At 52.4% G+C, this 18817-nt stretch overlaps 1 protein-coding gene across 2 annotated transcripts in view; it reads left to right on the plus strand.

Annotated features, from left to right (window-relative positions):
• COL2A1 (collagen type II alpha 1 chain) overlaps positions 1 to 18817 on the plus strand; it is a 64620-nt gene that overhangs the window by 13211 nt on the left and 32592 nt on the right. For both annotated transcript variants that reach the window (XM_032786766.1, XM_032786767.1), the window contains 11 exons: positions 687 to 740; positions 952 to 1005; positions 1769 to 1822; positions 1916 to 1969; positions 3827 to 3871; positions 6838 to 6891; positions 13308 to 13352; positions 14250 to 14303; positions 16337 to 16435; positions 17355 to 17399; positions 17704 to 17802. In XM_032786766.1, coding sequence (XP_032642657.1) covers positions 687 to 740; positions 952 to 1005; positions 1769 to 1822; positions 1916 to 1969; positions 3827 to 3871; positions 6838 to 6891; positions 13308 to 13352; positions 14250 to 14303; positions 16337 to 16435; positions 17355 to 17399; positions 17704 to 17802 — 657 coding nt within the window. The remainder of the gene's footprint in view (positions 1 to 686; positions 741 to 951; positions 1006 to 1768; positions 1823 to 1915; positions 1970 to 3826; positions 3872 to 6837; positions 6892 to 13307; positions 13353 to 14249; positions 14304 to 16336; positions 16436 to 17354; positions 17400 to 17703; positions 17803 to 18817) is intronic.

Here is an 18817-nt window from a genome sequence, read left to right on the forward strand (position 1 = left end):
AATTTCCAGCTCATGGCCGGAGCAGTGGGAGGAACAGGGCTCACCTGCTCCTGAGCTCAGTGGCCCAGTTCAGCAAAGCCCGACCCTGATATTTCCCGTGCGTGATGTCACCATGCAGCAGTGTGATGTAAACATGACAGCACGACACCATCCCAGGCTGGCACAGAGCACAGGCTGCTTGGGAAAGTAGCTGGACTTCTCTCTCTTCCTCTGCCTTACTGGCCAATTTCTTCCCTTGCCAGCTTTCTCTGGCCACCTGAACCCAGGTATGGACTCCTAGAGCCCAGGCTCTTCTGAGATGGAGAGTGATGTTGGAGTCAGCCATATGCATGCTCCCAGGAAGGCTGGTTTTAGCTGGGCCCAAATGATTCGGTCTTTTTTGGAATGGTTCATGAGCTTCCCCCATAACTCTTTGCCTAGCCCCAGTGCGGAATATTGGGGTCCCCAACCCACAGACCCAGCAAAAAGGCAGGTGACAATGCAAGGGTTTGTAGTTCCCCTTTGCAATAATGTTGCCTTCAAAGCCCATTAGCTGAATTACCTCTTGCCCCATACTGTGACGACCCCAAGCCCCCAGACCCCCTTGATGACATAGATTGTTGTAACTCAATTAAAAAAGGTTCTGATTCTCTCGGAATGCCCTGCCTGCCTTGCACATGTCACATTCGCTCTGTCTATCCTTCTAGGGTCCAATGGGTCCCCGAGGGCCTGCCGGACCACCTGGAAAACCCGGTGATGACGTAAGTATTCTGTAGCCACTCATTTCTTGCAGGGCAGCTTCTGCCAGCAACTGACATCAAAGCTGTCCGGAAGGCAAGCTGCCAGCATGCAAAACGGGATGCATCAGTGATCAGAGCAGAGGGGGTTTGCCCCCTGCTTCTTGCTTGGCTGTGCCTTGCGCCAAGATCTCTCTGAAGGAAGCTAAGAGATTTTCTTCTCTCTCTCTCTCAGGGCGAAGCAGGCAAACCCGGCAAATCTGGTGAACGCGGAACCCCTGGCCCTCAGGTATAGGGCTCCAGGCTCTGAAGTCCAGTAGATCCCGATGTGTCCCAGGGGCATGGCTGGATGGCAGGAAGGCCACAGTCACCAGCCCAGCTCTCTTATCTCCTTTGTTATTTAACCAGGAGAAGCTGGGGAAATGAACCATTAAAAACTTATGATTTTTGCCAAAGAGACGTCAGGTTGTTACCACCAGAGAGGGGCTCAGGGCTCAGACCGAAGGCTAGGCTCGGATTTAATCCCTGCCCACTAATGAGCGGCACAGTGGGCGTCTAGAACTTCCCAGTGTTCACAGCAATTCAGATGCAGGGCTTTGGTTCAAGCCCGTCACAGACAGTTCTCCATGGTGTAAGTTAGCATAGCTCCCTTGATTGACCCCTGCTGAGGATCTAGCCCTATAGACTGCCCTGGTATGGTCCATATGTGACCCTGATCTGGCCCTATATGTTACCCTAATGTGGCTCTCTCTATTACACTACATGGCCTTATATGTTACCCTAATATGGCTCTCTATATTACTCTACACGGCCCTATATATTACTGTTATATGGCTCTGTATATTACCCCATAATCTGATTCTATATGTTAGTCTAATCTGGCCCTATATGTTACCCTGATGAACAAAGCACAGTAAGAATCCTTTACTTCCTGTTTCTGGAGCTTGTTAATAATAATATATGTGAGCATACTGGAGAAACTTGATCCGGTTTTGCCCACTTCTCTATTCCCTGCCTTTCGTTCAGACTGACCCCCGTTTCTTTCGTTTTAGGGTGCGCGAGGCTTCCCAGGAACCCCAGGTCTCCCAGGAGTCAAAGGTCACAGAGTAAGCACGTGTGGTTATGACTTGCGCAGAATTGGCTCTTCCTTTTACTCAAGCTCGCTGGGAGGGTAACCACGACTTTGCTTCTCTCCCTAGGGTTACCCTGGGTTAGACGGCGCCAAAGGAGAAGCAGGAGCTGCAGGTGCTAAGGTGAGGCATTTAGCCAACAGGATTCCGGTTTTTATCATCTGAAACGAAACCGATCACTGGGAAGTTATTAGTGTGGGTATTTATTACATGCATTACGGTAGCGACTAGAAGGGGAAACTTGAGATCAGAGCCCCTAGCTGTTGTGCTAGGCGCTGCATAAAAACATAGTGAAAGATAGTACCTGCCCCAAGGAGCTCACAGTCTGAATAGGAGGTGGGATAAAGGTGCTTGCCCAAGGTCACACAGGAAGGCAGTAGCAGAAACAGGATTTGAACTCAGGTTGGCTGAGTGACTCAGCTAGTGTACCTGGTGGTCAGCCCATTTCTGGCAAACGTCTTTTTGTGAGGCAGCCAGGTGCTGGGGTGATAGGCCCGGTGTAGAAACCTAGATAGATAATTCAAGGCAGGTTAGACAGAATAGAATAGATAGATGAGAGACCTGGAATCAAGTAGCTACATCGATATAGATCCTGAGATTGGACAGATGGACGAGTATGTCTTTAACTCAAGAGCAGATGCCTTCCTGAAAGACGTGCGTTAGCCAAACACAAGTTATTGCTCTCAACACAGGGGTAAATGGGTGAAATGCCTGTGATTTCCAGGTCAGACTAGATAATCTAACGGTCCCTTCTGGCTTTAAATGCTACAAATCTATGACTCTGTGTATGGGGATAGATATAGGTAGAAAGATGTGGGTCTTGTGAATGGGAATGGATGGATATATAGATAGATAGACGGGGTGTTTGGGGATAGATAGAGGGGGTCTCTGGAGGTAGATAGCTAGAGGGGGTGTATGGGGATGGAGAGATAGATTAGACAGAGGGAGTGTATGGGGATGGATGGGTAGATTAGATAAATAGAGGAGGTGTATGGGAATGGATGGATAGATAGATGGGGTGTTTGGGGATAGATAGATAGAGGGGGTGTATGAGGATGGATGGATAGATAGATGGGGTGTTTGGGGATAGATAGATAGAGGGGGTGGATGGGGATAGATAGATAGATAGATAGATAGATAGATAGAGGGGATGGGGATGGATGGATAGATAAATAGAGGGGTGTATGGGAATGGATGGATAGATAGATAGATGGGGTGTTTGGGGATAGATAGAGGGGGGAGTATGGGGGTAGATAGCTAGAGGGAATGTATGGGGATGGAGAGATAGATCGATCGATCGATCGATCTGAGGCCTTTGATCTGGTAAATACTCAGTACTAGAGATCAGCTCCTTTCAGCCTTACCAGATGGTGGCAGGAATATGAAATGGGCAGGGGCCAATATTAGAAGCAGAGAGAAATGTGACTATCGCCACCTGCTGGTGCTCAGTGTCTGCCCTTCCTCGCCGGCCCTGCCGGAAAGCTGTCTCCACAGTCGTGTACCCTGCTTCCACTTTCCCACTAAGCATCTCCCTTAGCCGCCTCAGTGTCCATGGGGCTTCAATGCAGCGTCTCTGTTTCCCCCCAAGGTTGTTCCCATTTATAGCTCTCCTAGAAGTGCCCCACCCCAGCAGTAGCATCTAACCCATCTCCTCCCTAATAGATGCCCCGTATTCCATTTCCATGCCCTCCCCCTTCACCAGCACCCCCTAGAACATCCCACCCCTCCTGGCAGAATCACCCACCCCCACTCCCGCAGCGAGAGCTGGCGCTGACAGGGTGTGTATGTCCACCCTGTTTATAGCTATGGATGCGCATGAGGACCCCAGTGGTCATTTCATGGGATTTCTTTTGCCTGCATTCCCATGCCATGGGAATCAGGGTGGGTGTTTGTAGCACTGTAGCACTGACTCTGCCTCTTTATAGGAACCGGGGACAAGGGCAAGAGGGGACTTAATTCTCTTTGTCTCTTACATTCTAGGGCGAAGCTGGATCACCGGGTGAGAATGGTTCTCCTGGTCCCATGGTGAGTACAAGCCTTTCCATTATTATTATTTATATTCAGCAATGCCTGACGGTGGGCCTGTTGTGCCAGGCGCTGTACTGACCTCAGCTGAGATCGGGGCCCCGTCGCGCCGGGCGCTGTACGGACCTCAGCTGAGATCGGGGCCCTGTCGCGCCGGGCACTGTACGGACCTCAGACGAGATCGGGGCCCTGTCGCGCTGGGCGCTGTATGGACCTAAGCTGAGATTGGGACCCCGTCGTGCCGGGCATTGTACGGACCTCAGCCGAGATTTGGGCCCCCGTTGCGCCGGGCGCTGTACGGACCTCAGCTGAGATTGGGGCTCCGTCGCGCCGGGCGCTGTATGGACCTCAGCTGAGATTGGGGCCCCATCGTGCTGGGCGCTGTATGGACCTAAGCTGAGATTGGGGCCCTGTCACACTGGGTGCTGTATGGACCTCAGCCGAGATTGGGGTCCCTGTTGCGCTGGGCGCTGTACGGACCTCAGCCGAGATCAGGGCCCCATTGCGCTGGGGGCTGTACAAACACAGAGTGCGAGACAGGTCCTGTCCCAAAGAGCTTATTGTCTAAATTGACCAGACAGACAATGGAGGGAATGGTAAGGACTTTCCCAGGATAACCCTCTAATCCCGACATTCCCAAACACCGGATGTTTCTCTTTCGGGTAACTCTGCTCTGATTGATATTGTCTATTTGGGCAACAAAATGGCAGATGAAATTCGATGTGGATAAGTGCAATTTGATGCACATTGGATAAAACATAATCCCAACTGTACATACCAAATGATGGGGTCTAAATTAGTTGTTACCATTCAAGAAAGAGATCTTGAAGTCGTGGATAGTTCTCTGAAAACATCCGCTCAGTGGGCAGCGGCCATCAAAAAAGTGAACAGAATGTAGGGAACCATTAGGAAAAGGACAGATGATAAAACAGAAAATGTCATAATGCCACTATAGAAATCCATGGCACACCCATGCCTTGAATACTGTGTGCAGTTCTGGTCTCCTCACTTCAAAAAAGATATGTCAGAATTGGAAAAGGTGCAGAGAAGGGCAACAAAAATGATTAGGGGGCTGAAGTAGCTTCCGCATGAGGGGAGATTAAAAAAAACCTGGGTCTGTTCATCTTAGAAAAGAGACAGCACGGGGGTGATATGATAGAGGTCTATGAAATCATGAATGGTTTAGAAAAAAGTGACTGGGAAGTGTTATTTACCCCTTCACATAACACAAGAACCAGGGGTCTCCCAATGAAATTATCAGGCAGCAGGTTGAAAACAAACCAAAGGAAGTACTTCTTCACTCAACGCCCAGTCAACCTGTGGAACTCCTTGCCAGTGGATGTTGTGAAGCCTAAAAATATAACAGTTCAAAAAGAATTAGATAAGTTCCTGGAGGAAAGGTCCATCAATGGCTATTAGCCAAGATGGTCAGGGACACAACCTCATGCTCTAGGTGTCCTTAAAACTCCAGCTGCCAGAAGCTGAGACAGGACGACAGGGAATGGATCACTCAGATTTGCCCTGTTCTGTTTATTCCCCCTGACCTGTCAGGCATTGGCTGCTGTCACAAGACAAGACACTGGGCTAGATGGACCACTGCTCTGACCCAGTATGGCCGTTCTTATCTTATTATTATTTATCACCTACTGGACTCAGCTGAGATCAGGGCCCCCGTCAGGCGGGTGCTGTATAAACGCAGAGTGAGATAGTCCATGCTCAAAGACCTTAGGCCTAGATTTTTAAAAGTATTTAGCTGTTGCTGCACTCAGCGTCCCAATGCCTAAATGATTTAGAAGCCTAAATCTCATTTTTAAAAGGAATTTAGGCACTTAGGAAAAAATCTGGGCCTTAAGGTCTAGACAAGAGGGGAAACTGAGGCACAGAGCTGACTTGCCCACGGTCACATGGCAGGCCCAGAAATAGAACCCAGGTGTCTCGATTCCCTGGCCAGTGATCTAGCCACTGGACAAGCCTGGCTCTGTTAATATTTGCCTGGATATTTGTAACAATCCTGTGCTGAGAAGGGCAGGGGGCAGGACCCAAACCTCTTCAGTCCCTCCCAGTGTCTCTCGCATCACAGAAAAACAGCCCCAGCCCAGCTGTCCCTGTCGACAGGAGCTTTGGCACTCACTAGATATGAAGCACATCTGGCTGGTTAAAGCGTTCTCGCACCTCAGGCCAAGGGCAGGTGCAGGATAGCAGCCTGTTGTGCTGCCAGAGTCACAACACGAAGGGTGGGCCATGGGCTGATTTTCATGTAGGTTATGGCTGCATTGTAAACTGGGGTTTATAATGGCTGGACCCAGATCTCAAAGCTGGGAGAATGGGTCCACCCTGCGCTACACAAACCTTCAGACTGAGCTTTGCAGCTTGACCTGCATCCCCACTGCAAAATGACTGGCCTTGGAACTAAGCTTCTCGGGCTCTAACTCACCCTCCTAACAGTATCTTGGGACCTAGGTCCTGAGTGCTCGTCAACCCGAATCAGGCTGATGCATGTGTGGACGGAAGTGGGGCTTGGGCTCAAATCCTTAGATAGACCCCAGGCTTAACGTGTGGACATTCTGAGAGCACCCCCTGCACAGGCCAATGTAAAGCTGATGTAAATGCTCTGCACCAGCCCTGCTCCCAGCCCCACAGAATAGGGGCTGAAGCGGGGGATGTGGCTGGAGAACCCTGCATTATGGCTACTGTCAGCTTTCCATGCCAGTGGAAAGCTAGAGCAACCCCAGGGCTGCTTGAACTTATACCAGGATCACAGCTCCAGAATACAAGGAGTGCAAAGGGTGCTTTGAGGTGTAGGAACTGAGAATGAGGCTTAGCTGGATTTCTTTGAAGCACCCATTGTAGTTCATTCTGATGTAACTAAAATGGCGCTGCGCCATGGAGATTGGGAGCACACAAAAGGTTTGCGATGAGAGGACGGTAATAAGACAAACCTCATCATCTTCACTGCTGTTTTTCAGGGGCCCCGTGGTCTCCCAGGCGAAAGAGGACGTCCTGGCCCATCCGGTGCTGCTGTGAGTATTAAAGTTTCCTTCCATACTGCCTGTTAATTACTCCATTTAGCCACACTGCCATCTTGTTGTCATGTTGAAATCCCAGAAAGAGGCAACACAGATATTCCAAGAGAGAGAATATATATATATATATATAAGTGCTGATTTGTGGGGGGGGGGGGTTGTTTCTTGTTCTGCATAAAGCGAAAGACATTGCTGACAGTGGGAGCACATTGGAATTAAATGGCTTCTGCTGTTATCAGTTTCTTTGACAACACTATAGATTACAGGGTAAAATTTTCAAAGGCGCCAAGGTGATTTGGGAGCTTAAATCCTTTTTTTCATGAGTCACCGAGGTGCTTAGGAGCCTCTGTCTCCTTGAAAATCAATGGGATTTGGGCGCCTCCGGGTAAAATGTTCAAAGGAGCCCAAGTGATTTAGGTGCTTAGGTCACCTGGACGCTTAAGTTTCATTTTCAGAAGTGATGTCGACACTTAGGAGCCCAAGTTATATTGGAAGTTGGTGGGATTTAGGCTCATAAGTGCCTAAAGCACTGAGGTGCTTCAGCCATTTTTATCTTTAGTCTTTAGCTCTCATTGTTCTACTCGGATAACATCCGCGAAGGTGTCCATTGAATAAGGGACTACCACAGGCATCCCTCTAGAGCAGGGGTGGGCAAACATTTTGGCCTGAGGTCCACATCGGGGAACAGAAATTGTATGACAGGCCATGAATGCTCACAAAATTGGGGTTGGGGTGCGGGAGGGGGAGAGGGCTCCAGCTGGGGTGTGGGTGTTGGGGTGGGGCTGAGGAGTTTGGGGTGCAGGAGGGTGCTCCGGGCTGGGATCAAGGGGTTCGGAGAGCAGGAGGGGGATCAGGCTGTGGCAGGAGGTTGGGCCATGGGGAGAGGCTCAGGGGTGCAGGCTCTGAGTGGCGCTTACCTCAAGTGGCTCCCAGATACAGGGGCACGTCCTTTCTCCATCTCCTTCACGAAGGTGTGGCCAGGCGGCTCTGCACGCTGCCCCACCCGCAAGTACCCTGAACACAGCTCCCATTGGAGCGCCAGAGGGGAACACTGGAGTGCGTAGGAGCCGGAGCAGAGCCATGCCGCGGCTTCTGGCAGCCACGTGGAGCAGCCCCCAACCTAGCTCCCCAGCAGGAGCACCAAAGCAGGACCGAGCTGCATGGTGCAGCCCCCGACCCAGCTCCCCAGTGGGAGCTCGGAGGCCAGCTTAAAACGGTTTATGGGCCGGATCCAGCCCATGGGTCGTAGTTTGCCCACCCCTGCTCAAGAGTGAGAGGATTCCCAGTAAAGTCCAGTTACACAGCTCGCATCTTGGTCCTAAGATGTTAAGGCTGAGATTTTCAGTCACTTAGTGGGGATTTGGATGGCTGGTTCCCATTAAAATTCACAGGCAATTGGAGCAACAGGGTTGTGCAAGCTTGTAGCCAGTGGGAGTCAGGCCCCCTAAGCAGGATCTGCAAACAGCTGGCTGGCCTGATCTCCCTCCCAAGGGATGGTTTCTCTCTCATCTCAGGCAATTCATTGGTGAATTTCCACCCCCTTCTGGCAGCTTGGGGCTTTGCAAATAGTAAGGACAATCCTGTTGCAAGGATTTGTCCTGGCAGAGACCAATTTACAGCAGGGAGGGAAACTGTCTTCTGTGGACTAGCGATGAGTGTGGGCTTTGTGCAGTGCATTGCCCCGTGAATCATGCTGTCCTGCAGTGAGTTGCATCCCACTGCTTGCTTTGCTTGTTTGCTGTGCTGGGTTCAGGCCGCCCGGTGAAGGCATGTGCTGCATTGCCTCAGATTGTATTACAGCGGGGCAACGAGTTGTGTGGCATTGGCCTTCCTGCCTCACAGTGATCAGAACTAGGCTGCAAGGGCTGCAGGAGAGAGTGCAGGGACATGCACTGGGCTGCAGAAATTAGAGTTCATCAGGCTGCATCTGGCTGCAGGACTGAGTGCTGGGGGGGTGCATCAGGCTACAGGAATCAGTGGAGGAGCCTGCATTGTGCTACACTGAGCTGCAGCAGTCAGCGCAGGGACATGCATTGTGGTGCAGGAGTCAGCACAGGGACATATGCATTGTGCTGCAGTGAGGTGCAGGAATCAGCACAGGGACATATGCACTGTGGTGCAGTGAGCTGCAGGAATCAACACAGGGACATATGCATTGTGGTGCAGTGAGGTGCAGGAGTCAGCGCAGGGACATATGCATTGTGGTGCAGTAAGGTGCAGAAGGTAGTGCTGGGACATGCAGTGCGAAGCACCTTGCTGCACAGCTGGCAGCAGTGCCCTGTGTAGTGTCAGATTGTGTCGGGCCTCCTGGTTTGCAACAACAAGATGCACTGGATTGCCCCAGGCTGCGTGTGCTTCACCAAAGCGACTCCCATTAGATTACAACTGACTGGAGGGGCCTCACACTACAAGAAGGATGTGGAAAAATTGGAAAGAGTCAAGAGGAGGGCATTGAAAATGATTGGGGGGCTGGAGCACATGACTTATGAGGAGAGGCTGAGGGAACTGGGATTGTTTAGTCTGCAGAAGAGAAGAATGAGGGGGGATTAGATAGCTGCTTTCAGCTTCCTGAAAGGGGGTTCAAAAGAGGATGGCTCTAGACCAGTGGTCCCCAACCTTTCCGTGTGGTGGGCACCGGACGACTAGCTGCCGAGGACCGTGGCCACCAGACAAGCGGCCGCTGAAATGCCACCAAAAATCAGAAGCATTTTGGCAGCAGCGCTTCTTTCCATTGCTGCTTCTCGGCAGCATTTCTGTGGCTGCTTGTCTGGCGGCCAGTAGGCGGGTGCACATAGATGCCCCGGCGGGTGCCATGGCGCCTGTGGGCACCGCATTGGGGACCTCTGATCTAAATTGTTCTCAGTGGTGGCAGATGACAGAACAAGGAGCAATGGTCTCAGGTTGCAGTGGGGGAGGTTTAGGTTGGATATTAGTAAACACTTTTTCACTAGGAGGGTGGTGAAGCACTGGAATGGGTTCCCTAGGGAGGTGGTGGAATCTCCATCCTTAGAGGTTTTTAAGGCCTGGCTTGACAAAGCCCTGGCTGGGATGATTTAGTTGCGGTTCGTTCTGCTTTGAGCAGGGGACTAGATGACCTCCTGAGGTCCCTTCCAACCCTGATAGTCTATGATTCTATGAATGTCCTTCAGAGCCACATAAACTGGAGTTTTCAATGGGCCTAAGAGATCATGCACCCAAATCTCATTAAAAGCCGCTGCAAGATAGGCCTCTAACATCCCTCAGTCGTGGGTAACTCTGCCCTGGCTCCACTGAGAGCTGCTAATGAGCCCTTCCAATGCTTCAGCTCCTGGCCGAGCACCATGTCTGCCTGACATGACTGACCCTGACATCTCCCTGGGCACCTGATGCAGGCCCTCTGCTTGCAGGCTACAGGGAGGTGCTGTCTTCTTCAAGGTTGTGGGTATATTGTGCCATGTGGAGCGGATCCCTGCCTGCAGTATGAATCTCCGCCCTGGGCAGAGGTCCCAGGGCCAGGCCTAGACACCCAGCAAAGCCCTGGGAAGCTAAGTGAGCTTAACTATGGCACTTGGGGGGTGTGAATTCTCTCCTGAGCAACACGGCAACGTCGAGCTCCATTTTCAGCATGGTAAGAAGAGTAAAGTTCTGTCCCTTAGGTAATTAAATGTGCTCGAGAGCTATCGCAGTACGATCAATACGAGAGGGAAGCAGGCCCTTGATCTGCAGTGGAAGGGTCAGACACAGGAACCTGGCTTTGGAAAAACTCTGCCTAATTAGGAAACGTTTAGGGACAGGCACCCTGTGCAGTGCTTATCAAAGGCCGATACAGGAGCTCTCTGTGCTGCATAGAAAAACTGGAGGTACAGGTGCTCTGTGGATTGTTTAGCAGATTGGTGTGTTGCTTAGCAAAGCTGCAGATACAGGTGCTCTCTGTGTCACATGGAAGAGGCGTAGCTACAGGCGATCCGTGTAGGTTCAGGCGATCTGTGTGGGGTTCAGGCGCTCAGTGCAATACCTGGTAGGCCCGTCGTGCCGGGACAAGTTTTCTACATTTTCTCATAAGTCTCCAGGGCTTCCAGCTGTCAGCTGGTAACATAGTGTAGCATAAAATCCCCCCAGCCCATTCGCTAAGCAGCACATGAAAACTCCTGGAATGGCTGGGAAGTTCGGCAAGACATTTTGGCCCCAACCCCTGATTCTTGCAAGGCACCTGCTGAGCGCCTTGAAGCCGATGAAGAGCCAGGGAAGATACTTGTAGTATCATACTGATAAGGGTGGGTGAACTTGGTGGAGACCTGGGGCCCTGCCATCCCCCTGATAGCCCCAGCCCGATGGGAGTTAAGTGCCTAAATACCTTTGAGGGCCTGGGCCAGAGTTTCCCTGAGGGCAGCTGCCTCCTGGCTGTCCACATGCATCTTTGAAACAGCTGTTGCTAGCATCTGTTAGTGTCAACGTTACAACGAGGTCTGTAACATAAACCATCCAAGCATGGCCAGTCCAGGCTGGTGTGGAATTCAGCATCAGTGTGAACTGAGACTTTGGTACCCAGGACACAGCCCGGGCTGCGTCAGCCTTCGCTGACAATCTCTGTGTTGCCAACTCTGGCGATTTCATTGCGATATTTTGTGGTTTTCTGAAAGCCTCAGCTACTGGAGTCATGGGAATATGAGAGAAGCTCAGCTTTCACTTTAACAAAAGCAGCAAGATTCTAGCCAGCATGGTTGCAAAGAAAAGCTTAAAAACATGATCCCAGTGCAAAATAAACTGGAAGACAAAGAAAAAGGCCCAGAATTAATATTTTTAAGCCAATTTCATCTTTTTGAGGCCTGACTCTCGACAGCTCAATGTTTCAGGCTGGCAATTCTAGATCCTCAGGGGGGTTGGTTTGCTACATCTACAGACCCACAGAGCCAGACTGGAAAGAGCTACCTGGGCCCACATCTGCAGTCCAGTCCCCAGCACCCAGCTAACACGGGGATATTTTTCACAATAAAGGGCTTTTGTCCAGCCCAGGGCTCCTCCTGCTTCCCCTGGGACTTCGCTCCGTGGCCTAGTAAAGCAGATCTAAGTCTGAAGAACTGTTTCCTGGCGTTGCAGGCTTTCATCTCATTTCCTTCTCATGCCCCCCTTTCTTCTGGGTAATGAATTCCTCACTGCAAGGCTGCGCGGATACTTTTTCAGCTGCCTATTTAAGCACAGCACAGCTGCTACCCAGACACATCAAAAGCCTGATTCCGCTCTCCGTGCGCGCTGGTATCAAGCCATCAGCGGCAGTGGATTTCCTCCAAGATCAGGACGGCTCCCTTTACTGCTCCCCTGTAGTATGTCTGGCGGTTTCTCAGTGGCTGCCTGGTGCAGGAGAGGAACAATGGCTGCTCGGCTACTCGGTCATGTGCTTCACTGCGGACTAGCGGCTTGCAGGGGGATGCTGAAATCCCTGCTCGGTCTAGCCCTGTTTGAGCTAGACGGGCCAGATGCTGAGAATCAGGAGTAATTCTACAGAAGTCAGTGGAGTGACTCCAGTGTGCCAACACTGGTCAAGGTGAAACCAGAATCAGGCCCTTTGAGTGTCAAAGAGCAACTCCAAATCCTCAGCTGGTGTAAACTGGTGCGTCTCCACTGCCTTTGATGGAACTACAGCGGATTTACACAAGCTGGGCATCTGGTCCACAGACTTCAATGGAACGGTGTTAACTGGCCCCGCTGACTTCTAGTCCATATTTATAATATACTGGTAAAGGAAGCAATGCTTTGCCAGTGGGAGTTCCTACACAGCGCCTCCTAGGGGCCGTAGCTTAGGATGCCAGCCCACATGGAGACAATGTTAAACCTATACTGTCCTCGCTGCACCAATGCAACAGCTCCCAGTGGCTTGCAAAAATCCCTCCTGCTTTCTGCATCTGCCCTCAGAGCTTTACCTGGAAAGGAGTCACAGCCTATCACCACCCTTCTTTTAAAATCTAAAGAGCCAGATTCAGTCCTGCGCCATTTAAATCGACAGATTGACACTAGAGGGGAACTTGGCTTAGGAACTTGTGCGGCCCGTTGGCTAACCCCTGCCCTCTTTGCGTCCACATCCCCTAAGCAGATATTGTCCGGACCAGCAGAGTAACATGACGCTGGTTGCTGTCACCCTCTTATTAGGAAGGACCCAGCTGAGATCAGGGCCCCACCCTGCTGGGTGCTGTACAAGCATATAGCAAGAGACACTCCTTGCCCCAAAGAACTAACTATCTAAGCAGAAAAAGAAAAAATCGAGGAGAAATGACTGGCCCAAGGTTACTGGCAGAGGTGAGGACAAAAGCCGGGTCTCCCGAGTCCCAGTCTAGTGCATTACCCACTAGACCACACTGTCTTACCTGTTAGCTAGTCCGTGTCATGTCACTTCTTAAGGAGGCTCTCTCTCTTAACTTCTGGTTCCCTTGCTTCCACAGGGTGCTCGTGGCAACGACGGTCTCCCTGGCCCCGCTGGCCCCCCTGTAAGTACTTTGTTTTCTGTATATGACGTCTTCTAAAACGACAGTCTTTGCACAGGAAGGTTTTGCTGAAAACCGTCTCGTGTGTGGTTTTAGATGGTCGGAAATATTTTTTAAAATGGGCCCTGGCCCGTGTATCCTGGGCTCCCTCCACATCACATCCTAAGTGTGGGAGCGCTAGTTATTATTTATTGTTTGTATTGTGGTAGCACCTCTCAGCCCCTGCCCCAGGGCCCCATTGTGCCAGGCACTGGACAGACACAGAACAAAACACTGGGGCCTGTCCCAAAGAACTCACCCGTCCCTGATAAGACAGAAAACATCACACACATGCACTCCCTCCAGCAATTGCCCACCCCTCTTTCCCCCAGCAGAGTACACGAATTGGATGGTATCCCCTTAAATAGTTAGTGAGCCCTCCAGTGGTGCTCACCGTGTTATGTGCGGGTCCCCATCAATGTGTGCACGTGATCTATAGGATGAGAGCCCCCTATGACAGTTCCCTCGCTGGGAGATAGTCACTAGTCTGCTGCACTTGTGCTGCTAAGGGGTAGGGATTGATTGCAGCTAGCTCTGGGCTGGTGCATACCCCATGTCTGGCACACTTACCTTGGTAGGGCCCCTGCGAGGCCCACCTGTCTAGACCATGCAACTCAGCTGTTCTGACTCCTTCCCCTGGAGCTCCCCGTTCATGGACCCTCTGGTTTAGATTTTAACCCTCTGGGGACCATGCAACACGTCCCACCTCTCTCAACCTGATAAGGAACCCTTTTGTCTGTGCCTTTGTGGGCTTCAGTACACCCACCGTCCCCAAATGGCTGCATCCTGCCTGATCTTTGAATTTGGACTTTGCTGCTCTTCCTTGTGGGCCGACTCTAACTTCTGTTTCTCTCTGCCCAGGGACCTGTCGGCCCCTCCGGAGCTCCTGGATTCCCTGGCGGCCCAGGCTCTAAGGTAGGGGATAAGTCTCCAGCAAACACTTCTCATGTAGCTGAGCACGGAGCTGGCCAGAAATGCCCTTCCCTGGCCTTTTTGCAAACATCAGTGAAAATCCACTGAGTGCTTCAGTTCCCTCGCTCACCTCCAGCCTGACATGTATTTTCAGGGTCACCTGCTGGAGCAGTGAGCAAAGATGGGATGAGAAGGAGTGAATGTGAAAGGAAGGAAAGAAAGAATGGGAGGAGAGTGAATGACAGAAAGAGTGAGAAAGAGAGAGAAAAGATGGGGGAAATGTCAGAAAGAAAGGAAGGAAGAGTGAGAAGAGAGAAAGAAAAAATGGAAGAGAAACTGTATGGAAAAGAAAGAATGAGTGAAAAAAGAGACAAAGAAAGGGAGAGAAAAAAATGGGAAAAGGAGAAAAAAGGAAGAAGAAAGAGGGGGAAAAAGAGAGATAAGGAGAGGGAGCAAGAGAAAGAGCAGAAGAAAAAACAGAGTGAGGGTGAGAAAAAGGGCAGGTGAGGCTAGGGAGTAAACAGGGCAGCCCCGGGGGCTCGACCCTGGAAAATGCTGAGCGCTCCGGCCCCGAACCAGCAGAATTCGCACTTTGCTTTGAGCACGTGTGGCGATCGCATTAACTCCAACGGGACCCAGTAGTGAATCTCGTGTTTAACGGCTTTGCTGGCTCAGGATCGAGCCCCTGGTTAAACAAATAAAGAGTTGGCAAAACTGGGGCAAAACATCCAGCTGAAAAATGACCATCCAGAGGGCCAGGACAATCTGAAAGGAGGCAGCCCCCGCCCTCCAGATTTCCCAATGCCAGCTCCATCCAGTTCAGGGGCACCCCCGTAAGTCCTATCTCCTTCTCCCACATGTCCCAGCCTGGTGATTTCTTTAATCAGATGCATGGGAGACCTGGGAGATCAAGAGGGATATTTCCCTGGGAATGCCCCCTGCAGGAGTCTGGCTGGGAGATGTGGCATTTGGCTCCTGGCTGCTATTCTCACCAAGAGCTGGTTTCCTCAGTTACCAGACAGCACAGGGCACCATGGCTATGCAGTCGCGGAGAGGCACACAATGGCAGTTCAGTAATAATCATCCTCATTATGACCAGCAGCGCGGGATCGTCGACGGAGATTTAAAGACATATGATCTCCCCCTCCTTGATGCAGCTGGGGGGCGGATGAGAGCGGAGAGCTGCGTTTGAAGTTTGTTTATTCAGTTCTGGGTCTTTTAATCCCAAGAGGAGAGAATTTATTGAAAAAAATCAGTAAATCCCCAAGTAAAAGCAAAGCTGCCCCGGTGGCAGGTTGGGACAGGGGCTAGTGCAGACTCAAGGGATGTGTGAAGGAAGGCTGCGATTTTCCAAAATCTTAGCAATCTTTTCCAGAAATGTAGCGATTTTGGCTTCTTGGTGTGAGATACCCTAAAGAGGCCTGGGTTTCCGAGGGCGGGTCCCTCAGCACTTGCTGGAAATCAGGTTTCATCAACAGGGTCTCCAGTTGGGGTCCCCGAAATCACCAGCCAATTTGGAAAATCGTGGCCCCAAATCCTCCCAAAGAGACAGAAGAAAGACACTCATAAGTACTGGTGCTGGGAGGAGGATTCCTTCCTGCATTGGCATCTCCTTAGAAAGGTTCACCGACACTCACCGCCCCCTGGGCTGCTGTATCGTGAGTGACCGGAGAGACAAGGCTGGGAAGTATGTAGACACCCCACTGAGATCAGAGCCACCCTGTGCTGGGCACTGGACAGACAGACCCTGCCCAGATGAGCTCACATTCTACGTAGACCGAGGTAGGAGGGGAAAGTGACTTGCACAAGGTCACGTAACCCATCACTGGCAGGGGTCAGGCATAGAGGCATCACCCGCCAAACCACGCTATCACTCCCGCTTACAGGCTGTTCTACTTTTTAACTGGACAGAGCATCTAGCCCCATCCACATGGAAGCCTCCCGGGCCAGGGTGGTTCAAACAGGATGGCATGTAGGCATTGCCTCCCCACTGTGGGAGTCTGCTCTCTTCATCTCTTTTCCTTTTCCCTTCACAGGGGGAAGCTGGCCCCACTGGTGCTCGAGGCCCTGAGGGTGCCCAAGGCCCCAGAGGTGAATCTGGCACTCCCGGCTCCCCCGGACCTTCAGGGGCACCCGTAAGTAACTTGCCCCTTTCTGCCACGGTAGAGGAGGGTCCTAACTGGGGGGCTCTTGTGCTTAATTGCCCCCAAGCCTTCAAAGGGGGGGGAGGGCTATAGTCACAGAGGAAGGAGAAACCCACCCAGGTGATGAGTTACCTGAAGAATTCCTGTCCCTCAGGAGCACAGGGTCCCTGCCCAGTTTAATGCCTCCAAACACGACCCCCTTCTGGTGTGGTATCTCTTCTCCTGCCCCAGTCAGCCAGTCTAATTCGGCCTCACACCCACTCCCACCATGAGTGATACTTCGGGGAGTATTAACCTCATTTTACCAGTGGGGAAACTGAGGCACGCTGGATTTGAAGGCCCAGATCCTCAAAGATGTTTAGATCCCTAATTCCCACCCAGATCAAAGGGAGTTAGGGGCCTAAATACCTTTGAGGATCTGGGCCTAGCTGGCTGGCACAAGGTGACACTGGAAGAACACTATCCACCAGGCCATCCTTCCTCCGTTAGCATCCCTGATCTCTTCCCCCTGCATTGTGGCAAGAGCCACCCCTCCCACCATCAACCGTGCCTGATCAACTGGAATCTAGATCCAGCTTCCTTTCCTAGTGGGTTCCATTACCTGAACTGTCCCTCAGTATATATTTAACCCTGCCCTTCCCCTGCTGCAGCTGCAGCCTAGCAGGGCTTGCTATGGCCCCCCTCCAGCTGTTAGTCCGATTGACACCAGTCCCTGCAGGGCGTTAGCCTTAGTCACACCCCTCTTAGCGTTTCCCCAGAGGGGAATTTGTCGAGTAATTCTCCCCTTGCTGAGTTCGCTCCTGTTTCTTTGGTGGAACCTACAACAGCTCCCCCGGACACCCCATAGGATCTCCCTGGCCCACTGGAAGGGGATTTGCTACTTGCTCATTGATCTTCTCCTTGCTTCTAGGGTAACCCTGGAACTGATGGCATCCCTGGCGCTAAAGGATCAGCTGTGAGTAGGACTTGGCCTTGACGCCCAAGGAGAAGTGGGAATTCAGTGGGGTGGACGGAGCTTGAATTCAGTGGGGTGGACAGAGCCTGAATTCAGTGGGGTGGACGGAGCAAAGTGGGGGGCGGGTTACGAGTTACCTTGGCCCAGCTCAGCAGGTACATCCGCCCCCTGCCGTGGGAATTAATGCCACATGGATGTGCTGAGCCAAGGGAGGTGGTGGATTTTCCAGCAAAGGGGGGGTGAGGGGATGGCCAGACCCTTTGCTTGTACTTCCTGACCGCAGCCTCCTCTGTGCTGTCAACAGGGCGCTCCTGGAATTGCTGGTGCCCCCGGCTTCCCTGGGCCACGTGGGCCTCCCGGGCCTCAAGGTGCAACGGGGCCTCTAGGTCCCAAAGGTCAGACGGTAAGAACCTGGGGGAGCAGGTCAGTCGCGGGGGAACGTGTTCACAGAGCGCAAAGAAATGCCGCGTTCCCCTTCCATACACCACAGTGTCCCCCCAGCAGTGCTGACCCCCGCCCTGACCCAACAGCCTGCCCCTGCCCCGACGCCACAGCCTCCCCCCGGTGCCAACCCCTGCCCTGACGCCACAGCCTCCCCCCCATGCCGACCCCCGTCCCGACACCACAGCCTCTCCCCCGGTGCCATCCGATGCCACAGCCTCCCCCCAGGTGCCGACTCCCCTGACACCACCGCCTCCCCTTGTGCCAACCCCCAGACACCACCGCCTCCCCCCAGTGCCGACTCCCTCCCCATGATGCCACAGCCTCCCCCCCGTGCCAATTCCCCCAATGCCACAGCCTCCCTCTGGTGCTGACCCCCACCCCCCGGACACCTCAGCCTCCCCCTGATGCTGACCCCACACACACACACCACAGCCTCCTCCCAGTGCTGCCTCCCCCCAGTGCTAACCCCTCCCACCAACACCATAGCCTCTCCCTGGTGTTGACCCCCACACACATGCCACAACCCAGGGCCGCCCGGGGGGGGGGGGGCAAGTGGGGCGATTTGCCCCAGACCCCAGGCCCCACAGGGGCCCCCACAAAAATATAGTATTCTATAGTATTGCAACTTTTTTTTTATGGAAGGGCCCCCCGAAATTGCTTTGCCCCAGGCCCGCTCAATCCTCTGGGCAGCCCTGCCACAACCTCCCCCCGGGCCACATTCTCCTACCACTGCTGCCTTCCCCTCTCACGTACCGCAGATTCCACCTGATGTGGTCTCCTATCCTCCATGCCAGACACTGCACACGATGCCTATTACACAAATTCTGCCCTGGGCTGCTCTCCCAGGCCATGTGTCCCAAAGCCCCCTCCCCCTGCCATGTGCCCTGGGGAGAGGGGTCAGCATACGCCATCGGATATTTCAGGGTGTGCAAACACCGCTCCCTTGGAAATCTGCACTTGAGCAGCGTTCGTAC

The sequence above is a fragment of the Chelonoidis abingdonii genome, chromosome 26, assembly GCF_003597395.2.
Source record: "Chelonoidis abingdonii isolate Lonesome George chromosome 26, CheloAbing_2.0, whole genome shotgun sequence".
NCBI classification, from domain to species: domain Eukaryota; kingdom Metazoa; phylum Chordata; order Testudines; family Testudinidae; genus Chelonoidis; species Chelonoidis abingdonii.